The sequence below is a fragment of the Garra rufa genome, chromosome 25 (genome assembly GCF_049309525.1).
Source record: "Garra rufa chromosome 25, GarRuf1.0, whole genome shotgun sequence".
In the NCBI taxonomy this organism is placed as follows: Eukaryota; Metazoa; Chordata; class Actinopteri; order Cypriniformes; family Cyprinidae; genus Garra; species Garra rufa.
The window spans coordinates 4,865,802-4,884,092 of record NC_133385.1 but is presented as its reverse complement, the minus strand read 5'-3'; the positions used below and the strand labels follow the sequence as shown (position 1 = coordinate 4,884,092).

At 34.4% G+C, this 18,291-nt stretch overlaps 1 protein-coding gene across 1 annotated transcript in view; it reads left to right on the top strand.

Annotated features, from left to right (window-relative positions):
- Window positions 1-18,291, top strand: part of LOC141301651 (integrin alpha-11-like) — a 68,888-nt gene that overhangs the window by 13,541 nt on the left and 37,056 nt on the right. Inside the window, exons 3-6 of the mRNA XM_073831847.1 lie at window positions 13,756-13,865; window positions 16,148-16,239; window positions 16,326-16,440; window positions 16,526-16,653. Coding sequence (XP_073687948.1) covers window positions 13,756-13,865; window positions 16,148-16,239; window positions 16,326-16,440; window positions 16,526-16,653 — 445 coding nt within the window. The remainder of the gene's footprint in view (window positions 1-13,755; window positions 13,866-16,147; window positions 16,240-16,325; window positions 16,441-16,525; window positions 16,654-18,291) is intronic.

Genomic DNA, 18,291 nt, shown 5'->3' with positions numbered 1-18,291 from the left:
AAATATGGTCCACTGTAAAATGTTAATAGTATTTACTTAAGTAAAGCCTATTGTAAATATTAATATCAATAGAAGTTATGGTTTTTAGTTTCAAATGTTTATTTTACACCATAAAAGTTTGTCATTTTAAATTATATTGGAAAAATCCCCAATATTTCCACCTCATTTATAATTGGTCAGGCAAACAGATAAGCCCCGCTCCAAACTCACATGATTGGTTGATTTGATCATTGTTTTACTCTTCTTACTATGTGACTTCATGTCAGAAACTGTTTAATATACATTAAATTTAATCATATTTACACTACCAGTCAAAAGTTTTTTAATGGTTTTTAAAGAAGTCTCTATTTATTTGATCCGAAGTGCAGCAAAATCCGTGAAATTCTGAAATATTTTTTCTGTTTAAAATAACTGCTTTCTATCTGAATACATTTAAAAATGTAATTTATTCCTGTGTTTTCAAAGCTGCGTTTTTACATAATCACTCCAGTCACATGATCCTTTAGAAATCATTCTAAAATTCTGGTTTGCTGCTCAAAAACATTTATCAATTTGTTTAGATTTCTTTGATGAATAGAATAATTGATTATAAATATGATATAATGTTTCCCCCCCCCAAAAAAATAGTACACTGTAAAATCATACAAAAGCTTTTTATTTTAGATAAATGCTGATCTTTGGATCCTTCTGTTCATCAAAGAATCCTGGAAAAAATGTACTCAGCTGTTTTAATAATAATAAAAATGTTTCTTGAGCAGCAAATCAGCATATTAGAATGATTTCTGAAGGATCGTGCGACACTGGAGACTAAAGTAATGATGCTAAAAATCAGCTTTGAAATCACAGGAATAAATTACATTTTAAAATATATTCAAATTGAAAAGAGTTATCTTAAAAAGTAAAAATATTTCTGAATTGTACAGTTTTTGCTGTACTTTGGACCAAATAAATGCAGGCTTGGTGGAACATTAAAAAACTTTTGACTGGTAGTGTAGGTAGAACCAAATGCATGTAATTGCAGCCATACAGAATGTGACTTGCGTCATTAGCAGTAATTGCATTACTGTAACCCAGCCGGTCTTTACAGTAACTTATGTGAAAGCTAATCAATTAGTCCTAAACATTACACGCTCACAGTTTACAGCCTTTAAAACGCAGGGTATTGTTTTTGACTCATAAAAGCCCAGGTACACAAAAGAATACACATCATTAACCCAACTCCCACGGCACCAAAGCTTCCTGTTGTTTAGTCCTGAGGTTTGTCATCACTGATGGAGAACTCGTGCTCCACCAACACTAAGAAACCTGGGGGCCTTTGAAGTGCGCAGGTAAATAAGTGGAAAGTATTTGCACTTGTCTCGACCCCGTCTGCGAACGTGAGCTCTGGAAAGTATGTGTTTTGTGGCTTGTAATTCCCAACTCCCCTCCCTGTGCATCCCATCCCGGGACAAACCGTGTGGCGCGCACTTCCCTCTGGAATGTGATGCTCGGCAGAAACAAAAGGAATGCTGTTACTTAAATGCAAAGGATTGTTTTGCAAAAATTGTTTAGTTCCAGAAAACACATATATCTAAAATTGTTACAAAATTGTAAAGTGTTACATATAAGAGTGACTAGATGCTTTGTTCTATTCCACAGTAAATAAACTTCAAATCACCCAAAAATAAAAACTTGCTGAAAATATACTCACTCTCAGGTCATCCCAGATGTCAAATAAACTCAAACTCACCCATAAATGAAAATTTTATGAAAATGTTCTCACCCTCAGGTCATCCAAGATGTAAAATAAACTGAAAAAATAAACTGAAAAATCGCCCAAAAATGAAAATTTGCTGAAAATCTACTCACCTTCAGGTCATCTAAGATGTAAAGTAAACTCAAAAAATAAACTCTTGATCACACAAAGGTGAAATATTGCTGAAAATCTACTCACCTTCAGGCCATCCAAGATGGAAAATAAACTCAAAATCACCCCCCAAAAAATTGATGAAAATCTACTTAACCTTTATTCAAGATGTAAAATAAACTGAAAAAATAAACAAAATCACACAAAAATGAAAATTTGCTGAAAATCTACTCACCTTCAGGTCATCCAAGATGTCAAATAAACTAAAAAAATATACTCAAAATCACCCAAAAATGAAAATTTGCTGAAAATGTACTCAACCTCAGGTCATCCAAGATGTAAAGTAAACTCAAAAAATATACAAAAATCACACAAAAAATGAAATTTGCTGAAAATCTACTCACTTTCAGGTCATCCAAGATGTCAAATAAACTCAAAATCACCCTAAAATGAAAATTTACTAAAAATTTACTTAACCTCAGGTCTTAAAAGATGTAAAGTTAACTAAAAAAAACATACAAAAATAGCCCAAAAATGAAAATTTGCTGAAAATCTACTCACCCTCAGGTCATCCAAGATGTCAAATAAACTAAAAAAATATACTCAAAATCACCCAAAAATGAAAATTTGCTGAAAATGTACTCAACCTCAGGTCATCCAAGATGTAAAGTAAACTCAAAAAATATACAAAAATCACACAAAAAATGAAATTTGCTGAAAATCTACTCACTTTCAGGTCATCCAAGATGAGAAAAATAAACTCAAAATCACCCTAAAATGAAAATTTACTAAAAATTTACTTAACCTCAGGTCATAAAAGATGTAAAGTTAACTCAAAAAATATACAAAAATAGCCCAAAAATGAAAATTTGCTGAAAATCTACTCACCTTCAGGTCATTCAAGATGTCAAATAAACAGATAAAATATACAAAAATAGCCCAAAAATGAAAATTTACTGAAAATCTACTCAGCTTCGGGTCATCCAAGATGTCAAATAAACTCAAAATCACCCAAAAATGAAAATTTACTGAAAATCTACTCACCTTCGGGTCATCCAAGATGTAAAATAAACTCAAAATCACCCAAAAATGAAAATTTACTGAAAATCTACTCACCTTCGGGTCATCCAGGATGTAAAATAAACTCAAAATCACCCAAAAATGAAAATTTACTGAAAATCTACTCAGCTTCAGGTCATTCAAGATGGAAAATAAACTCAAAATCACCCCCCAAAAAATTGCTGAAAATCTACTTAACCTTAGTTCATTCAAGATGTAAAATAAACTGAAAAAATAAACAAAATCACACAAAAATGAAAATTTGCTGAAAATGTACTCAACCTCAGGTCATCCAAGATGTAAAGTTAACTCAAAAAATATACGAAACTCGCTCAAAAATGAAAATTTGCTAAAAATCTACTCACCTTCAGGTCATTCAAGATGTAAAATAAGCTGGAAAAAAATGAACTCAAAACTCTTAATCACCCAAAAATGAAAATTTGCTTAAAATGTACTCAACCTCAGGTCATCCAAGACATAAAGTAAACTCAGAAATTATACAAAAATCACACAAAAATGAAAATTTGCTGAAAATCTACTCACCTTCAGGTGATCCAGGATGTAAAATAAACTCAAAAAATAAACTCAAAATCACCCCAAAATGAAAATTTGTTACTACTTACTCTTCTAAATCTACTTAAACTCAGAGAATATATATATAAATCACCCAAAAATGAAAATTTGTTGAAAAATCTACTCACCCTCAGGTCATCCAAGACATAAAATAAACTCAAAAATATGCAAAAATTACCCAAACATGAAAATTTGCTGAAAATGTACTGTCCTTCAGGTGATCCAAAATGTAAAATAAACTTAAAAAAAAAAAACTAACTAACAACTAAACTCAAAATCACCCAAAAATGAACATTTTCTAAAAATCTATTCACCCTCAGTTTGTAAAAGGTGTAAAAATATTAACTCGAAATCTTCCAAAAATGAAAAGTTCTGAAAATCTACTCACCTTCAGGTCATCCAAGATGTAAAGTAAGCTCAAAAAATATACAAAAATCACACAAAAATGAAATTTGCTGAAAATCTACTCACTTTCAGGTCATCCAAGATGTCAAATAAACTAAAAAAATATACTCAAAATCACCCAAAAATGAAAATTTGCTGAAAATGTACTCAACCTCAGGTCATCCAAGATGTAAAGTAAGCTCAAAAAATATACAAAAATCACACAAAAATGAAATTTGCTGAAAATCTACTCACTTTCAGGTCATCCAAGATGTCAAATAAACTAAAAAAATATACTCAAAATCACCCAAAAATGAAAATTTGCTTAAAATGTACTCAACCTCAGGTCATCCAAGACATAAAGTAAACTCAGAAATTATACAAAAATCACACAAAAATGAAAATTTGCTGAAAATCTACTCACCTTCAGGTGATCCAAGATGTAAAATAAACTAAAAAAAATAAACTCAAAATCACCCCACAATGAAAATTTGTTACTACTTACTCTTCTAAATCTACTTAAACTCAGAGAATATATATATAAATCACCCAAAAATGAAAATTTGCTGAAAAATCTACTCACCCTCAGGTCATCCAAGACATAAAATAAACTCAAAAATATGCAAAAATTACCCAAACATGAAAATTTGCTGAAAATGTACTGTCCTTCAGGTGATCCAAAATGTAAAATAAACTTAAAAAAAAAAACTAACTAACAACTAAACTCAAAATCACCCAAAAATGAACATTTTCTAAAAATCTATTCACCCTCAGTTTGTAAAAGGTGTAAAAATATTAACTCGAGATCTTCCAAAAATGAAATTTGCTGAAAATCTACTCACCTTCAGGTCATCCAAGATGTCAAATAAACTCAAAATCACCCTAAAATGAAAATTTACTAAAAATGTACTCAACCTCAGGTCATAAAAGATGTAAAGTAAACTCAAAAAATATACGAAAATCGCCCAAAAATGAAAATTTGCTGAAAATCTACTCACCTTCAGGTCATTCAGGATGTAAAATAAACTGAAAAAAATGAACTCAAAACTCTTAATCACCCAAAAATGAAAATTTGCTTAAAATGTACTCAACCTCAGGTCATCCAAGACATAAAGTAAACTCAGAAATTATACAAAAATCACACAAAAATGAAAATTTGCTGAAAATCTACTCACCTTCAGGTGATCCAGGATGTAAAATAAACTCAAAAAATAAACTCAAAATCACCCCAAAATGAAAATTTGTTACTACTTACTCTTCTAAATCTACTTAAACTCAGAGAATATACAGTAGTCAACATTCGAAGTGGATCAAAACCTTTCATCAAATTTGTCCTAAAACCAAAAAGAATACCCGTTCTTATCTTAGGACAACTTTGATGAACTTTTTTGATCCACTTCAAATGTTGACTACTGTATATATAAATCACCCAAAAATGAAAATTTGTTGAAAAATCTACTCACCCTCAGGTCATCCAAGACATAAAATAAACTCAAAAATATGCAAAAATTACCCAAACATGAAAATTTGCTGAAAATGTACTGTCCTTCAGGTGATCCAAAATGTAAAATAAACTTAAAAAAAAAAACTAACTAACAACTAAACTCAAAATCACCCAAAAATGAACATTTTCTAAAAATCTATTCACCCTCAGTTTGTAAAAGGTGTAAAAATATTAACTCGAAATCTTCCAAAAATGAAAAGTTCTGAAAATCTACTCACCTTCAGGTCATCCAAGATGTAAAGTAAGCTCAAAAAATATACAAAAATCACACAAAAATGAAATTTGCTGAAAATCTACTCACTTTCAGGTCATCCAAGATGTCAAATAAACTAAAAAAATATACTCAAAATCACCCAAAAATGAAAATTTGCTGAAAATGTACTCAACCTCAGGTCATCCAAGATGTAAAGTAAACTCAAAAAATATACAAAAATCACACAAAAAATGAAATTTGCTGAAAATGTACTCACTTTCAGGTCATCCAAGATGTCAAATAAACTCAAAATCACCCTAAAATGAAAATTTACTAAAAATTTACTTAACCTCAGGTCTTAAAAGATGTAAAGTTAACTAAAAAAAACATACAAAAATAGCCCAAAAATGAAAATTTGCTGAAAATCTACTCACCTTCGGGTCATCCAGGATGTAAAATAAACTCAAAATCACCCAAAAATGAAAATTTACTGAAAATCTACTCACCTTCGGGTCATCCAGGATGTAAAATAAACTCAAAATCACCCAAAAATGAAAATTTACTGAAAATCTACTCACCTTCAGGTCATTCAAGATGGAAAATAAACTCAAAATCACCCCCCAAAAAATTGCTGAAAATCTACTTAACCTTAGTTCATTCAAGATGTAAAATAAACTAAAAAAATAAACAAAATCACACAAAAATGAAAATTTGCTGAAAATCTACTCACCTTCAGGTCATCCAAGATGTCAAATAAACTAAAAAAATATACTCAAAATCACCCAAAAATGAAAATTTGCTGAAAATGTACTCAACCTCAGGTCATCCAAGATGTAAAGTTAACTCAAAAAATATACGAAACTCGCTCAAAAATGAAAATTTGCTAAAAATCTACTCACCTTCAGGTCATTCAAGATGTAAAATAAGCTGGAAAAAAATGAACTCAAAACTCTTAATCACCCAAAAATGAAAATTTGCTTAAAATGTACTCAACCTCAGGTCATCCAAGACATAAAGTAAACTCAGAAATTATACAAAAATCACACAAAAATGAAAATTTGCTGAAAATCTACTCACCTTCAGGTGATCCAAGATGTAAAATAAACTAAAAAAAATAAACTCAAAATCACCCCACAATGAAAATTTGTTACTACTTACTCTTCTAAATCTACTTAAACTCAGAGAATATATATATAAATCACCCAAAAATGAAAATTTGCTGAAAAATCTACTCACCCTCAGGTCATCCAAGACATAAAATAAACTCAAAAATATGCAAAAATTACCCAAACATGAAAATTTGCTGAAAATGTACTGTCCTTCAGGTGATCCAAAATGTAAAATAAACTTAAAAAAAAAAACTAACTAACAACTAAACTCAAAATCACCCAAAAATGAACATTTTCTAAAAATCTATTCACCCTCAGTTTGTAAAAGGTGTAAAAATATTAACTCGAGATCTTCCAAAAATGAAATTTGCTGAAAATCTACTCACCTTCAGGTCATCCAAGATGTCAAATAAACTCAAAATCACCCTAAAATGAAAATTTACTAAAAATGTACTCAACCTCAGGTCATAAAAGATGTAAAGTAAACTCAAAAAATATACGAAAATCGCCCAAAAATGAAAATTTGCTGAAAATCTACTCACCTTCAGGTCATTCAGGATGTAAAATAAACTGAAAAAAATGAACTCAAAACTCTTAATCACCCAAAAATGAAAATTTGCTTAAAATGTACTCAACCTCAGGTCATAAAAGATCGTAAAGTAAACTCAAAAAATATACAAAAATCGCCCAAACATGAAAATTTGCTGAAAATGTACTGTCCTTCAGGTGATCCAAAATGTAAAATAAACTTTAAAAAAAACTCAACTAACGACTAAACTCATAATCACCCAAAAATGAACATTTTCTAAAAATCTATTCACCCTCAGTTTGTAAAAGGTGTAAAAAAAATTAACTTGAAATCTTCGAAAAATGAAAAGTTCTGAAAACCTACTCACCTTCAGGTCATCCAAGATGTCAAACAAACTCAAAAAATATACGAAAATCGCCCAAAAATTTCAATTTCATGAAAATGCACTCACACTCAGGTCATCCAAGATGTAGATGAGTTTGTTTCTTCATCAGATCTGGAGAAATGCAGCATTGCGTCACTTGCTCACCAATGGATGTGAATGAGTGCCTTCAGAATGAGAGTCCAAACAGCTCATAAAAACATAACACAATAATCCAGAAGTAATCCAAACCACTCCAGTCCGTCAATTAACATCTTGTGAAGCCAAAAGCTACGTATTTGTAAGAAATAATGCATCATTAAGGCATTTTAACTTTAAAACACTGCTAAAATACCAGTCCATAATCTATAATATTGCTTTCTATTATGGATATTTTCATGGATGAGTTTATTTTTCTGACCCCATTGGCAGATTTTTTTTTTTTTTTTTTTTTTAAGCATAAACACACTTAATTTAGATTCGTTTTTCTCCTTTTCAAGTGCATGAATCTTCATTTAAGAATGCTTAAATATTTATACTGGAAAACAAGACAGAAGTACCACATAAAACATTTCGTATTGTGTTTCGTATAAAAATACATCACAAAATGGGTGGACATTAATGTAAACACTAAGAAGTAAGTCACTGGTCCTGTTTCAGTGATTCACTTCCTCAACGTAACTCATGAGCTTAAATGAAGAATTTGTAGTACTTTAGGGATATTGCTATCCACATGTCAACATGTTCCTTTCTGCAAGATTAAGAACAACATCAGTTTATATTTCAGAGCAGCCGGTTTCTAGCTAATACCATCAGCAGATGCTTTTATCAGAAGTGACGTAGGCTATGGCACAATTATTACGGCTCCTGGAAGAACGCGAAGTAGCTTTGCACCCAATTCTGTTTTACTTTTTCAAATCTAATATTAAGGACTGACAGTCTGCACCGTCTCTGTGCAAGTGCTGAAATTGGATCCGTTTGTTCAGACGGTGAAGTCGATATCCAGGATAGTACAACTAATACTAATCTCATTGGGCTGTTTAGACTGAAATGCATATCTAAAATTCTAGTTTTAATCAGATTTCAGACCACGCACAAATGCGGTTTGGATTGGGTTTGTAAAAACGACAGACAACAAACAGCTAAACGGATTTGAGTCGGACACGAGCCAAAAAGGGGACAACTGACTTAAAATGAATTAAACATGCTGCATTTGCATATACTGTCCGCATTGTTTTAGCACACAGAATCATACAAATTATGCAAACAAAACTGTTTGATTTGCACTAAATGCATGAACTTGAAAATAATTAAATGCATGCATCTAAATGCAAATAAGTGCACTTTTGTGAACAAGGTGCACATTTGCATGGCAAAGTTCATGCGTTTGTGTTGTGACTTACTTTAAGTGCACATGCTGTAATGTCCAGGAGATATCAGTATAGCAACACCTGGAAAAGATGAATTAGAAATGACTACTAAAAAATACTGTTCTCAAAACTGCTGCAACTTGTTTTCTTGTTTTGTTTTCTTTGGACTGTTTCACTATCAAAAGAGAATATAGGAAAGTAACACTTTGTGTTTCCTTCTAAATTTCACATACATGAGCAATAATCTGGTCTTAAACTGCTCTTTTCATTATTTAAAGTTGATCTGGACAGTTATATGGAAACTGTCCAAAGCTCTGTTAATTCTAAAGCAGAGAAAGCTGCATCTCTAACGACTATTTTTATCTTGATTAATCTCTCGACTAATTAATCGATGAATCTAAACGACTAATTTCCCACAAAAAAATCAACTTTTTTTTGTTAATAAAATCAATTAATTGCAGATGTGTTTGATTATTCAATTTTAATGGAGCCATTCGAATGAAATCCAAAAAAGTAATGGAAAAAAAATTGGTAAAAAATAAAACTGTAAACTCATATAATTAGACAGGCTTTTTGATTTTTAAAAAGTAATAATTTAAGCATTAAAACAGAGTATAGAAAAATTTAAATGGGCCCTAAATTAGGCTTTTTTGTAGTAATAAAAATGTAGATGTAAGCGAACAATAGCCTTTAAAATTACTTAAAATACTTATGGCACTGATGCAATAATAATTAGTTCAAATAAAAACCCAAAAGCAAGAAATCATATGGGTTTATTGCACAAAACTGTTTAAATACCTAATGTATTATAAAGCTAATGTACATTACGCGTTACAACAAAGGCCTGTTGAAGGCCCAAGGTCCTGGCGATTGTTTTTATACATTACTGGTGACCTAATCCTGGTTTAATTTTAACTAAACAACATTTAATTCAAATGTTCATCTTTAATATTTTGTCATATATTTACCACAGAAATGATTTACCTTACAAATCAGATGAAATTGCATGTCGTGCTCCTAGATGAACGTTTATATGTAGCAAATTTTCAACAAATCCATGCCCTATTCCATGCATTTTTATGTTAGCGTATTCATCAGACAAAAGGCTACACTATTTTTGATTATGTAAAGCCAGCAACATTACAACATTACATTAAACACACCCTACATAAAGGCAAAATAACAGCATACCGGTTTGGATCAACATGAAAATGAGTAAGCAAAGTCTATACTTAAGCAATAAGGTACGAGAGACCATGCTGTATCATGAATAAATCACGGCTGAAGGGCGTTGTTAGGCACGACGCGAAGCGGAGTGCCTGCAACCCCTTCAGCCGTGATTTATTCATGATACAGCAAGGCCTCAAGTACCTTATTGCTTTTATAAAACGGTTACCACACAATAAAAATATTAAAATCAAAAATATATATTAATTTATATATATTAAGTTGTACGTTTTCATAAAGTAAAATCATTAACTGCCTTCCGCTGTAAAAAGTAGTCCCTAACTGCTGCAGCTGTGTTTACGTTGCTAAGGGTGGTTGCTAAGGGGGTTCAATGATACACAAAACCGTTGAGTGAAGCGGTCATAGCAGTGCCGTATCATGAATACGACACAGCTGCTGACCAATCAGAATTGAGGAATGGAACTAACCGTTTTATAATATTTATTTAGGAGTATGCATACTTGTAGGTTGTTTACAGTGAGAAAGAGACTGTTCAAATGGTCTGTCATCCTTTAAGACATACAGCTCCAATTTATTCTAAAAGTCCTGGCATGTTGTATTAGCATCGGATGGCTTGGAAAAACGACTGGGTTTAACTTGACGTTCCTCAAATAACTTTGCCTCAGGATAGACTAAACCTTCACTACGGGTGCCAGAGAGTAACGGTGCATTCCAATAATGACTGACGTTCAGAAAGTGGTGCATTGTGGGAACCGAGAGTGCTGCACATCCTGAACTCATCAAACTAGATCATCTTGACTAGAAATGGGTTTTACATTGGGTTTTAGATTGGTTTAAGTGTTCAAAAGACATTGCTATGTAAGTAAAACCATCAAACTAGACCATCCTGAAGATAGTCCACAAAAGAAAATAATAGTTGATTTTATAAAAATGACCCTGTTCAAAAGTTTACATACGCTTGATTCTTAATACTGTGTTGTTTCCTGAATGATCCACAGCTGTTTTGTTGTTGTTGTTTAGTTATAGTTGTTCATGTCTTCAGAAAAACCCTTCAGGTCCCACAAATTCTTTTTGTGTATTTGAACCCTTTCCAACAATGACTGTATGATTTTGAGATCCTCTGAGGGACTCATATGCAACTATTACAGAAGGTCCAAACGCTCACTGATGCGTCAGAAGAGGAAAAGAAAAAAAACGATGCATTAAGAGCCATGGGGTGTAAAATCACATCTTTATTCTGTTCAAAAGTTTTCAACCCTGGTTCTTAATGCATGTTTTTTCCTTCTGAAGCATCAGTGAGTGTTTGAACCTTCTGTAATAGTTGCATATGAGTCCCTCAGAGGATCTCAAAATCATACAGTCATTGCTGGAAAGGGTTAAAATACACAAAAATGCTGAAAAACTAAGAATTCCAAACATTTCTGCATTTTTGTTTAGTAAAACCCTTTCTAAAAATGACTGCATGATTTTGAGATCCTTCTTTTCACACTGAGGACAACTGAGAGACTCATATGCGACTATTACAGAAGGTTCAAACACTCACTGATGCTTCAGAAGGAAAAACCATGCTTTAAGAGCTGAGGGGTGAAAACTTTTGGAATTTGAAGTTCAGCATAAATGTAACTTATTTTGTCTTCTGGGAAACTTGTAAAGTATCTTCTGTAGCTTCCGAAGGGCAGTAATAAATGGAAAAAATATATATATATTTATGCAAAATAAGAAAAATATACACATCTTCATTCTGTTCAAAAGTGTTCACCCCTGGCTCTTAATGCATCGTTTTTCTTTCAGATGCCTCAGTGAGCATTTGGACCTTCTGTAATCGTTGCATATGAGTCCCTCAGTTGTCCTCAGTGTGAAAAGATGGATCTCAAAATCATACAGTCATTGCTGGAAAGGGTTAAAATACACAAAAATGCTGAAAAACTAAGAATTCCAAACATTTCTGCATTTTTGTGTAGTTAAACCCTTTCCAGCAATGACTGCATGATTTTGAGATCCATCTTTTCACACTGAGGACAACTGAGGGACTCATATGCAACTATTACAGAAGGTTCAAACGCTCACTGATGCTCCAGAAGGAAAAACAATGCATTAAGAGTTGAGGGGTGAAAACTTTTGGAATTTGAAGTTCACTTATTTTGTCTTCTGGAAAACATGTAAAGTATCTTCTGTAGCTTTTGAAGGTCAGTACTAAATGGATTTTTTTTATATATATATTTATGCAAAATAAGAAAAATGTACACATCTTCATTCTGTTCAAAAGTTTTCACCCCCGGCTCTTAATGCATCGTTTTTCCTTTAGAAGCCTCAGTGTGCATTTGGGCCTTCTGTAATAGTTGCATATGAGTCCCTCAGTTGTCCTCAGTGTGGAAAGATGGATCTCAAAATCATACAGTCATTACTGGAAAGGGTTAAAATACACAAAAATGCTGAAAAACTAAGAATTCCAAACATTTCTGCATTTTTGTGTAGTGTACCCTTTCCAACATTGACTACATGATTTTGAGATCCTTCTTTTCACACTGAGGACAACTGAGGGACTCATGTGCAACTATTACAGAAGGTTCAAACGCTCACTGATGCTTCAGAAGGAAAAACCATGCATTAAGAGCTGAGGGGTGAAAACTTTTGGAATTTGAAGTTCACTTATTTTGTCTTCTGGAAAACATGTAAAGTATCTTCTGTAGCTTCCGAAGGGCAGTAATAAATGGAAAAAATATATATATTTATGCAAAATAAGAAAAATATACACATCTTCATTCTGTTCAAAAGTGTTCACCCCCAGCTCTTAATGCATCGTTTTTCCTTCTGGAGCATCAGTGAGCGTTTGGACCTTCTGTAATAGTTGCATATGAGTCCCTCAGTTGTCCTCAGTGTAAAAAGATGGATCTCAAAATCATACAGTCATTGCTGGAAAGGGTTCAAATACACAAAAAATTGCGAACTGACTGACAGCAATGTTTTTAATTCAGGTTGTAGGTACAACCTTCAAAGTAGCTCCATCCTGACTTCTGAAGACTGCTTTGGTTGCCAGTTAAGACCAACAAACCACCTTAGACTAGTTTATGCTGTTTTCTGACAATATATAAAGAGTACAAATGGACTGACAGTGACATTTCCGTGATTGAGAACACACGGCTGTGGGTCGCAGTGGCAGTAGAGGAATGTAAACATTGACGGATGGATTTCACAGGCCAAACTCTGGGATGCGGTTTGTCGTCGCTGCTCTAAATGTCTTGATCTCAACGTGAACAGCATTGGTTTCTGGTATTGGCTCCGTCCCAAACGTACCTCAGAAGCTGGAAAAATCTGCTTAGCGGTTCCCTGCTGCTGGGCTCGTGTAGCGTTTTCCTCCTATCAGGGAGTGAATGACTTTGACTGGAGCTCTGGAACGCAGCTGGAATGTTGAACTTGTGATCCTGTTTGTGTTTCTCATAAAATGGCTGTTTGGAATTATCCATTCGCCAATTTATTCCTTATGTTTTCCTCAAATAAAAATTTTAAACTATTAAAGCTGTAACAGTCCTTAAGAAAAACCAAATACCCCAAGATTGTAATAAAGCATGATGCATAATTGCATGATCAAATAATGCATGTTGTATAGGTATTTTAAGGAGGTGTGTTTTTGTATTTCAGGCTCCTGGTCGGAGCTCCCTTTGAGACCAGCGGTGAACACCAGACAGGAGACGTCTACAGATGTCCACTAGACAGCAAACGTGCTACGAACTGCACAAGACTGCATTTAGGTATTATATCACCTGTCTGATTTCAACGGAATAGTTGTCCCGTAAAGAAAATGTGCTGTTAAGTTCAAAAGTTTACACACCTTGCAGAATTTGCTAAATGTTAATTATTTGAGCAAAATAAGAGGGATCATACAAAATGCATGTTGTTTTTTATTTAGTACTGACCTGAATAAGATATTTCACATAGAAGATGTTTACATATAGTCCACAAGAGAAAATAATAGTTGAATTTATAAAAATGTCCCTGTTTAAAAGTTTACATACACTTGCTTCTTAACACTGTGTTGGTACCTGAATGATCCACAGCTGTGTTTTTTTGTTTAGTGATAGTTGTTCATGAGTCCCTTGTTTGTCCTGAACAGTTAAACTGCCTGTTTTTCCTCAGAAAAATCCTTCAGGTCCCACACATTCTTTGGTTTTCCGGCATTTTTGTGTATTTGAACCCTTTCCAACAATGACTGTATGATTTTGTGGTCCATCTTTTCACACTGAGGACAACTGAGGGACTCATATGCAACTATTACAGAAGGTTCAAACACTCACTGATGCTTCAGAAGATAAAACCATGCATTAAGAGCTGAGGGGTGAAAACTTTTGGAATTTGAAGTTCAGGGTAAATTTAACTTAAGTAAGTGTCTTCTGTAACTTCTGAAGGGCAGTACTAAATTAAAAATATATATACATTTATGCAAAATAAGAAAAATGTACACATCTTCATTCTGTTCAAAAGGTTTCACCCCCGCAACTCTTAATGCATGGTTTTTCTTTCTGAAGCATCAGTGAGTGTTTGAACCTTCTGTAATAGTTGCATATTAGTCCCTCAGTTGTCCTCAGTGTGGAAAGAAGGATCTCAAAATCATACAGTCACTGCAAAGGGTTCAAATTCACAAACATGCTGGAAAACCAAATAATTTGTGGGAACTGGAGGATTTTTCTGAAGAACAGCAGGCAGTTTAACTGTTCAGGACAAACAAGGGACTTATGAACAACTATCACTAAACAAGAAAACACAGCTGTGGATCATTCAGGAAACAACACAGTATTAACCCTTGTATGGTGTTCGGGTCTGTGGGACCCGTTTTCAGTTTTTTTCAAAAGAAAAATTAAACAATTAATTATTTTTTCAACCTGAAATTCATTGGCTTTGGCTTATTTTCTGTGAAGAACATAAATCCGAACAAATTTTCAATGACTGCATACTGTACCTCCCCCCACGCATTTACATTACATACAAGGTGTTCGGGTCCACTGGACCCAGGTCTAATAAAAGTGTTGAAAGTGTAGGTCCAGTGTTCCTAAACTCTGTCTTCATCCTTTCTGGTGATGCTGTTTACTTCCCCTCCCCTTCCTGCTCCCGCACAAAGTTGCAACATTGTTGAAAATTCAACTATCAACACTGTCTGCTCTTACATTCCCGCACATTTTATCCTCTCTCTTGCGGGAACCAAGCTTTACTTTCTCATACCCTGTCCCACCTGCAAATAAGGGGCATAATACTATAAATAAGCCTTTGCCAGTGTGGCTCCTTATCACAACTGATCAAGATGGCCAAAAGATTATCTGCTGCAAGGGCCTTGCAATTGATTTTGGAAGAGAGAGGAGCTTCTTATGATGATGTCGAGGAAGAGGTTTCAGAATATGAGGATCACATTTCTGAAAATTCAGAGTCTGACAGTGACTTTGAAGAAGAGTATGAGGTTGAGCACCATTTAGTAACAAAATGGAAACGAGTACCCCATCAGCAGCCAGCTCCAGGACCAGAGCAAGCCCACCAGACAGCAAGTGAAGAAATATGGATTTCAAAAAATGTAAACAAAAAAATGAGAAGCACATTAATTCATCAATGTGATCTAACAAAGGTAAAGGGGAAAAATTAACCATGTTTGCTGTTCATATGCCTTGTAATTGGGATGAATTAAACATTTGTTGAGTAATTTAACATAAAATTGTTTGATAGTGTTCATTTAGAAAGCCAAAACTCAAGCGGGTCCACCAGACCCATGAACACTGGCTGAGTAACAAAAATACGAACACCACACAAGGGTTAAGAATCAAGCGTGTGTAAACTTTTGAACAGGGTCATTTTTGTAATTTCATCTATTATTGTCTCTTGACTATTATGTTAAATATCTTATTCAGGTCCGTACTAAATAAAAATTAACGTGCATTTTGTATGATCCCTCTTATTTCGCTAAAATAATTAACCTTTTGCAGATTCTGCAAGGTGTATGTAAACTTTTGACATCAACTGTCAATTTTTTCACTCTTTTTCATTTTTTAAGGGAAAATATCCTTGAACAACGTGATTGAACGCAAAGACAAAATGAGGCTGGGAATGACTCTCACCTCCAACCCGAAAGACAACAGCTTTGTGGTAATACGCTTGTGTAATTTTTCATCAGAATGCATAAGTAAAATGGGTTGAAATGAAATATGTACAATTTGATGCTGATTCCTTAGGCGTGTGGGCCGCTGTGGTCGTATGAGTGTGGAAGTTCCTACTACAGCACCGGCATCTGTTCAAGAGTCAACAGCAGCTTTGACTTCACCCACAGCATCGCTCCAGCCTATCAAAGTAAAGCCAAACTCTTCATTGATGAAGCTTCTTATTAACAATTGCAGATTATATATATATATTGACAACAGCAGTTTCTCCACAGGATGCGAGACCTACATGGACATAGTAATTGTGTTAGATGGATCCAACTCCATCTACCCCTGGTATGAGGTTCAAGATTTCCTGATAAATGTGCTACAGAAGTTTTACATCGGTCCAGGACAGATCCAGGTGCGTCTGAATTACGATCTGGAAAATCAGTTTTGGACTGTTCTGATTTTGATTTATGAGCGGTTTGGACTGTACAAAAAAAAAAAAAACTGCACTTACCACTGTACTCCTGAGGCTCAGAAACTCAGTGCAAACTGTGGAAATACCTACTGTAGTTATATTGTGAATATTTTATAGCTATTTTTTTGTTTGAATTTTACAAGAATATGACATGTTAAAGCATATGGAAGTTTCTCACAAAATTGGGCACACCCCTCACATTTCAGCAACCATTTTTGTATGTCTTCTCAATGGACAATACTATAGAAATGAAACTTGGATATATTTTAGAGTAGTCAATGTGCAACCCTGTATAGGAGTAGATTTACTGTTCTCTGAAAATAACTCAACATACAGCCATTATTGTCAAAATAGCTGGCAACAAAAGTGAATACACCCTAAGAGATAACAGCAGTATGTTGTTTAACCATGCAAAGCCACATGTCTTATTCATCATGTTTATGTTATTGTCTGCTTGACAGGACCATACAAAGTTGTGTATCTTTTATTAGAGCAGTTAAAATTTGGTGCTTTAATACAATTCTCTCATACTGACCACTGGATGTTCAACATGGCATCTCATGGCAAAGAACTCTCTGAGGATTTGAGAATTAGAATTGTTGCTCTCCATAAAGATGGCCAAGACTATTAGAGGTTCAGTAACACCCTGAAAAGCGTTCAGGGTCATACAGAGGTTTTCCAAGATGGGTTTCATTCAGAACAGGCCTTGCAAGGGTCGATCAACAAAGTTGAGCACTCGTTCTGTGCGTCAGGTGCAGAACCTGGCTTCAAAACACAGATGCATGAGTGCTGCCAGCATTGCTTTAAAGGTTTCAGAAGAAGAAGGTCAGCTTGTTAGTGCTCAGACCATACGTCACACACTGCAACAAGTCGGTTTGCATAGGCATCGTCCCAGACGGACACCTCGTCTGAAGCTGGTTCACAAGAAAGCCTGCAAACAGTTTGCTGAAGACAACCAATCCAAGAGCATGAATTACTGGAACCATGTCCTGTGGTCTGATGAGACTATAAGATAAACTTGTTTGGCTCAGATGGTGTCCAGCATGTGTGGCAATGCCCTGGTGAGGAGTACCATGCATGGTGGTGGTAGCATCATGGTCTGGGGCTGCATGAGTTTCTGCTGGTTCTGTGGAGCTGTGGTTCATTGAGGGAAACATGGATTCCATTATGTACTGTACATTCTGAAGCAGAACATGATGCCTTCCTTCCAGAAACTAGGCCGAATGGCAGTTTTCCAACTTGATAATGATCCCAAACACACCTCCAAGATGACAACTGCCTTGCTGAGGAAGCTGAAGATGATGGAGTGGCCAAGTATGTATTCAGACCTGAACCCTATTGAGCACCTGTGGGGCATCCTCAAGCGTAAGGTGGAGAAGGACCATGTGTCTAACCTCCAGCAGCTCTGTGAGGAGTGGAAGAGGATCCCAGCAACAATCTGTGCAGCTCTGGTCAATTCCATGCCCAGCATGATTAAGGCAGTGACAGATAACAATATAATGACACTTTGGACAAATTCACTTAGGATGTACTCACTTTTGTTGCCGGCTATTTTGACAATAACAGCTGTATGTTGAG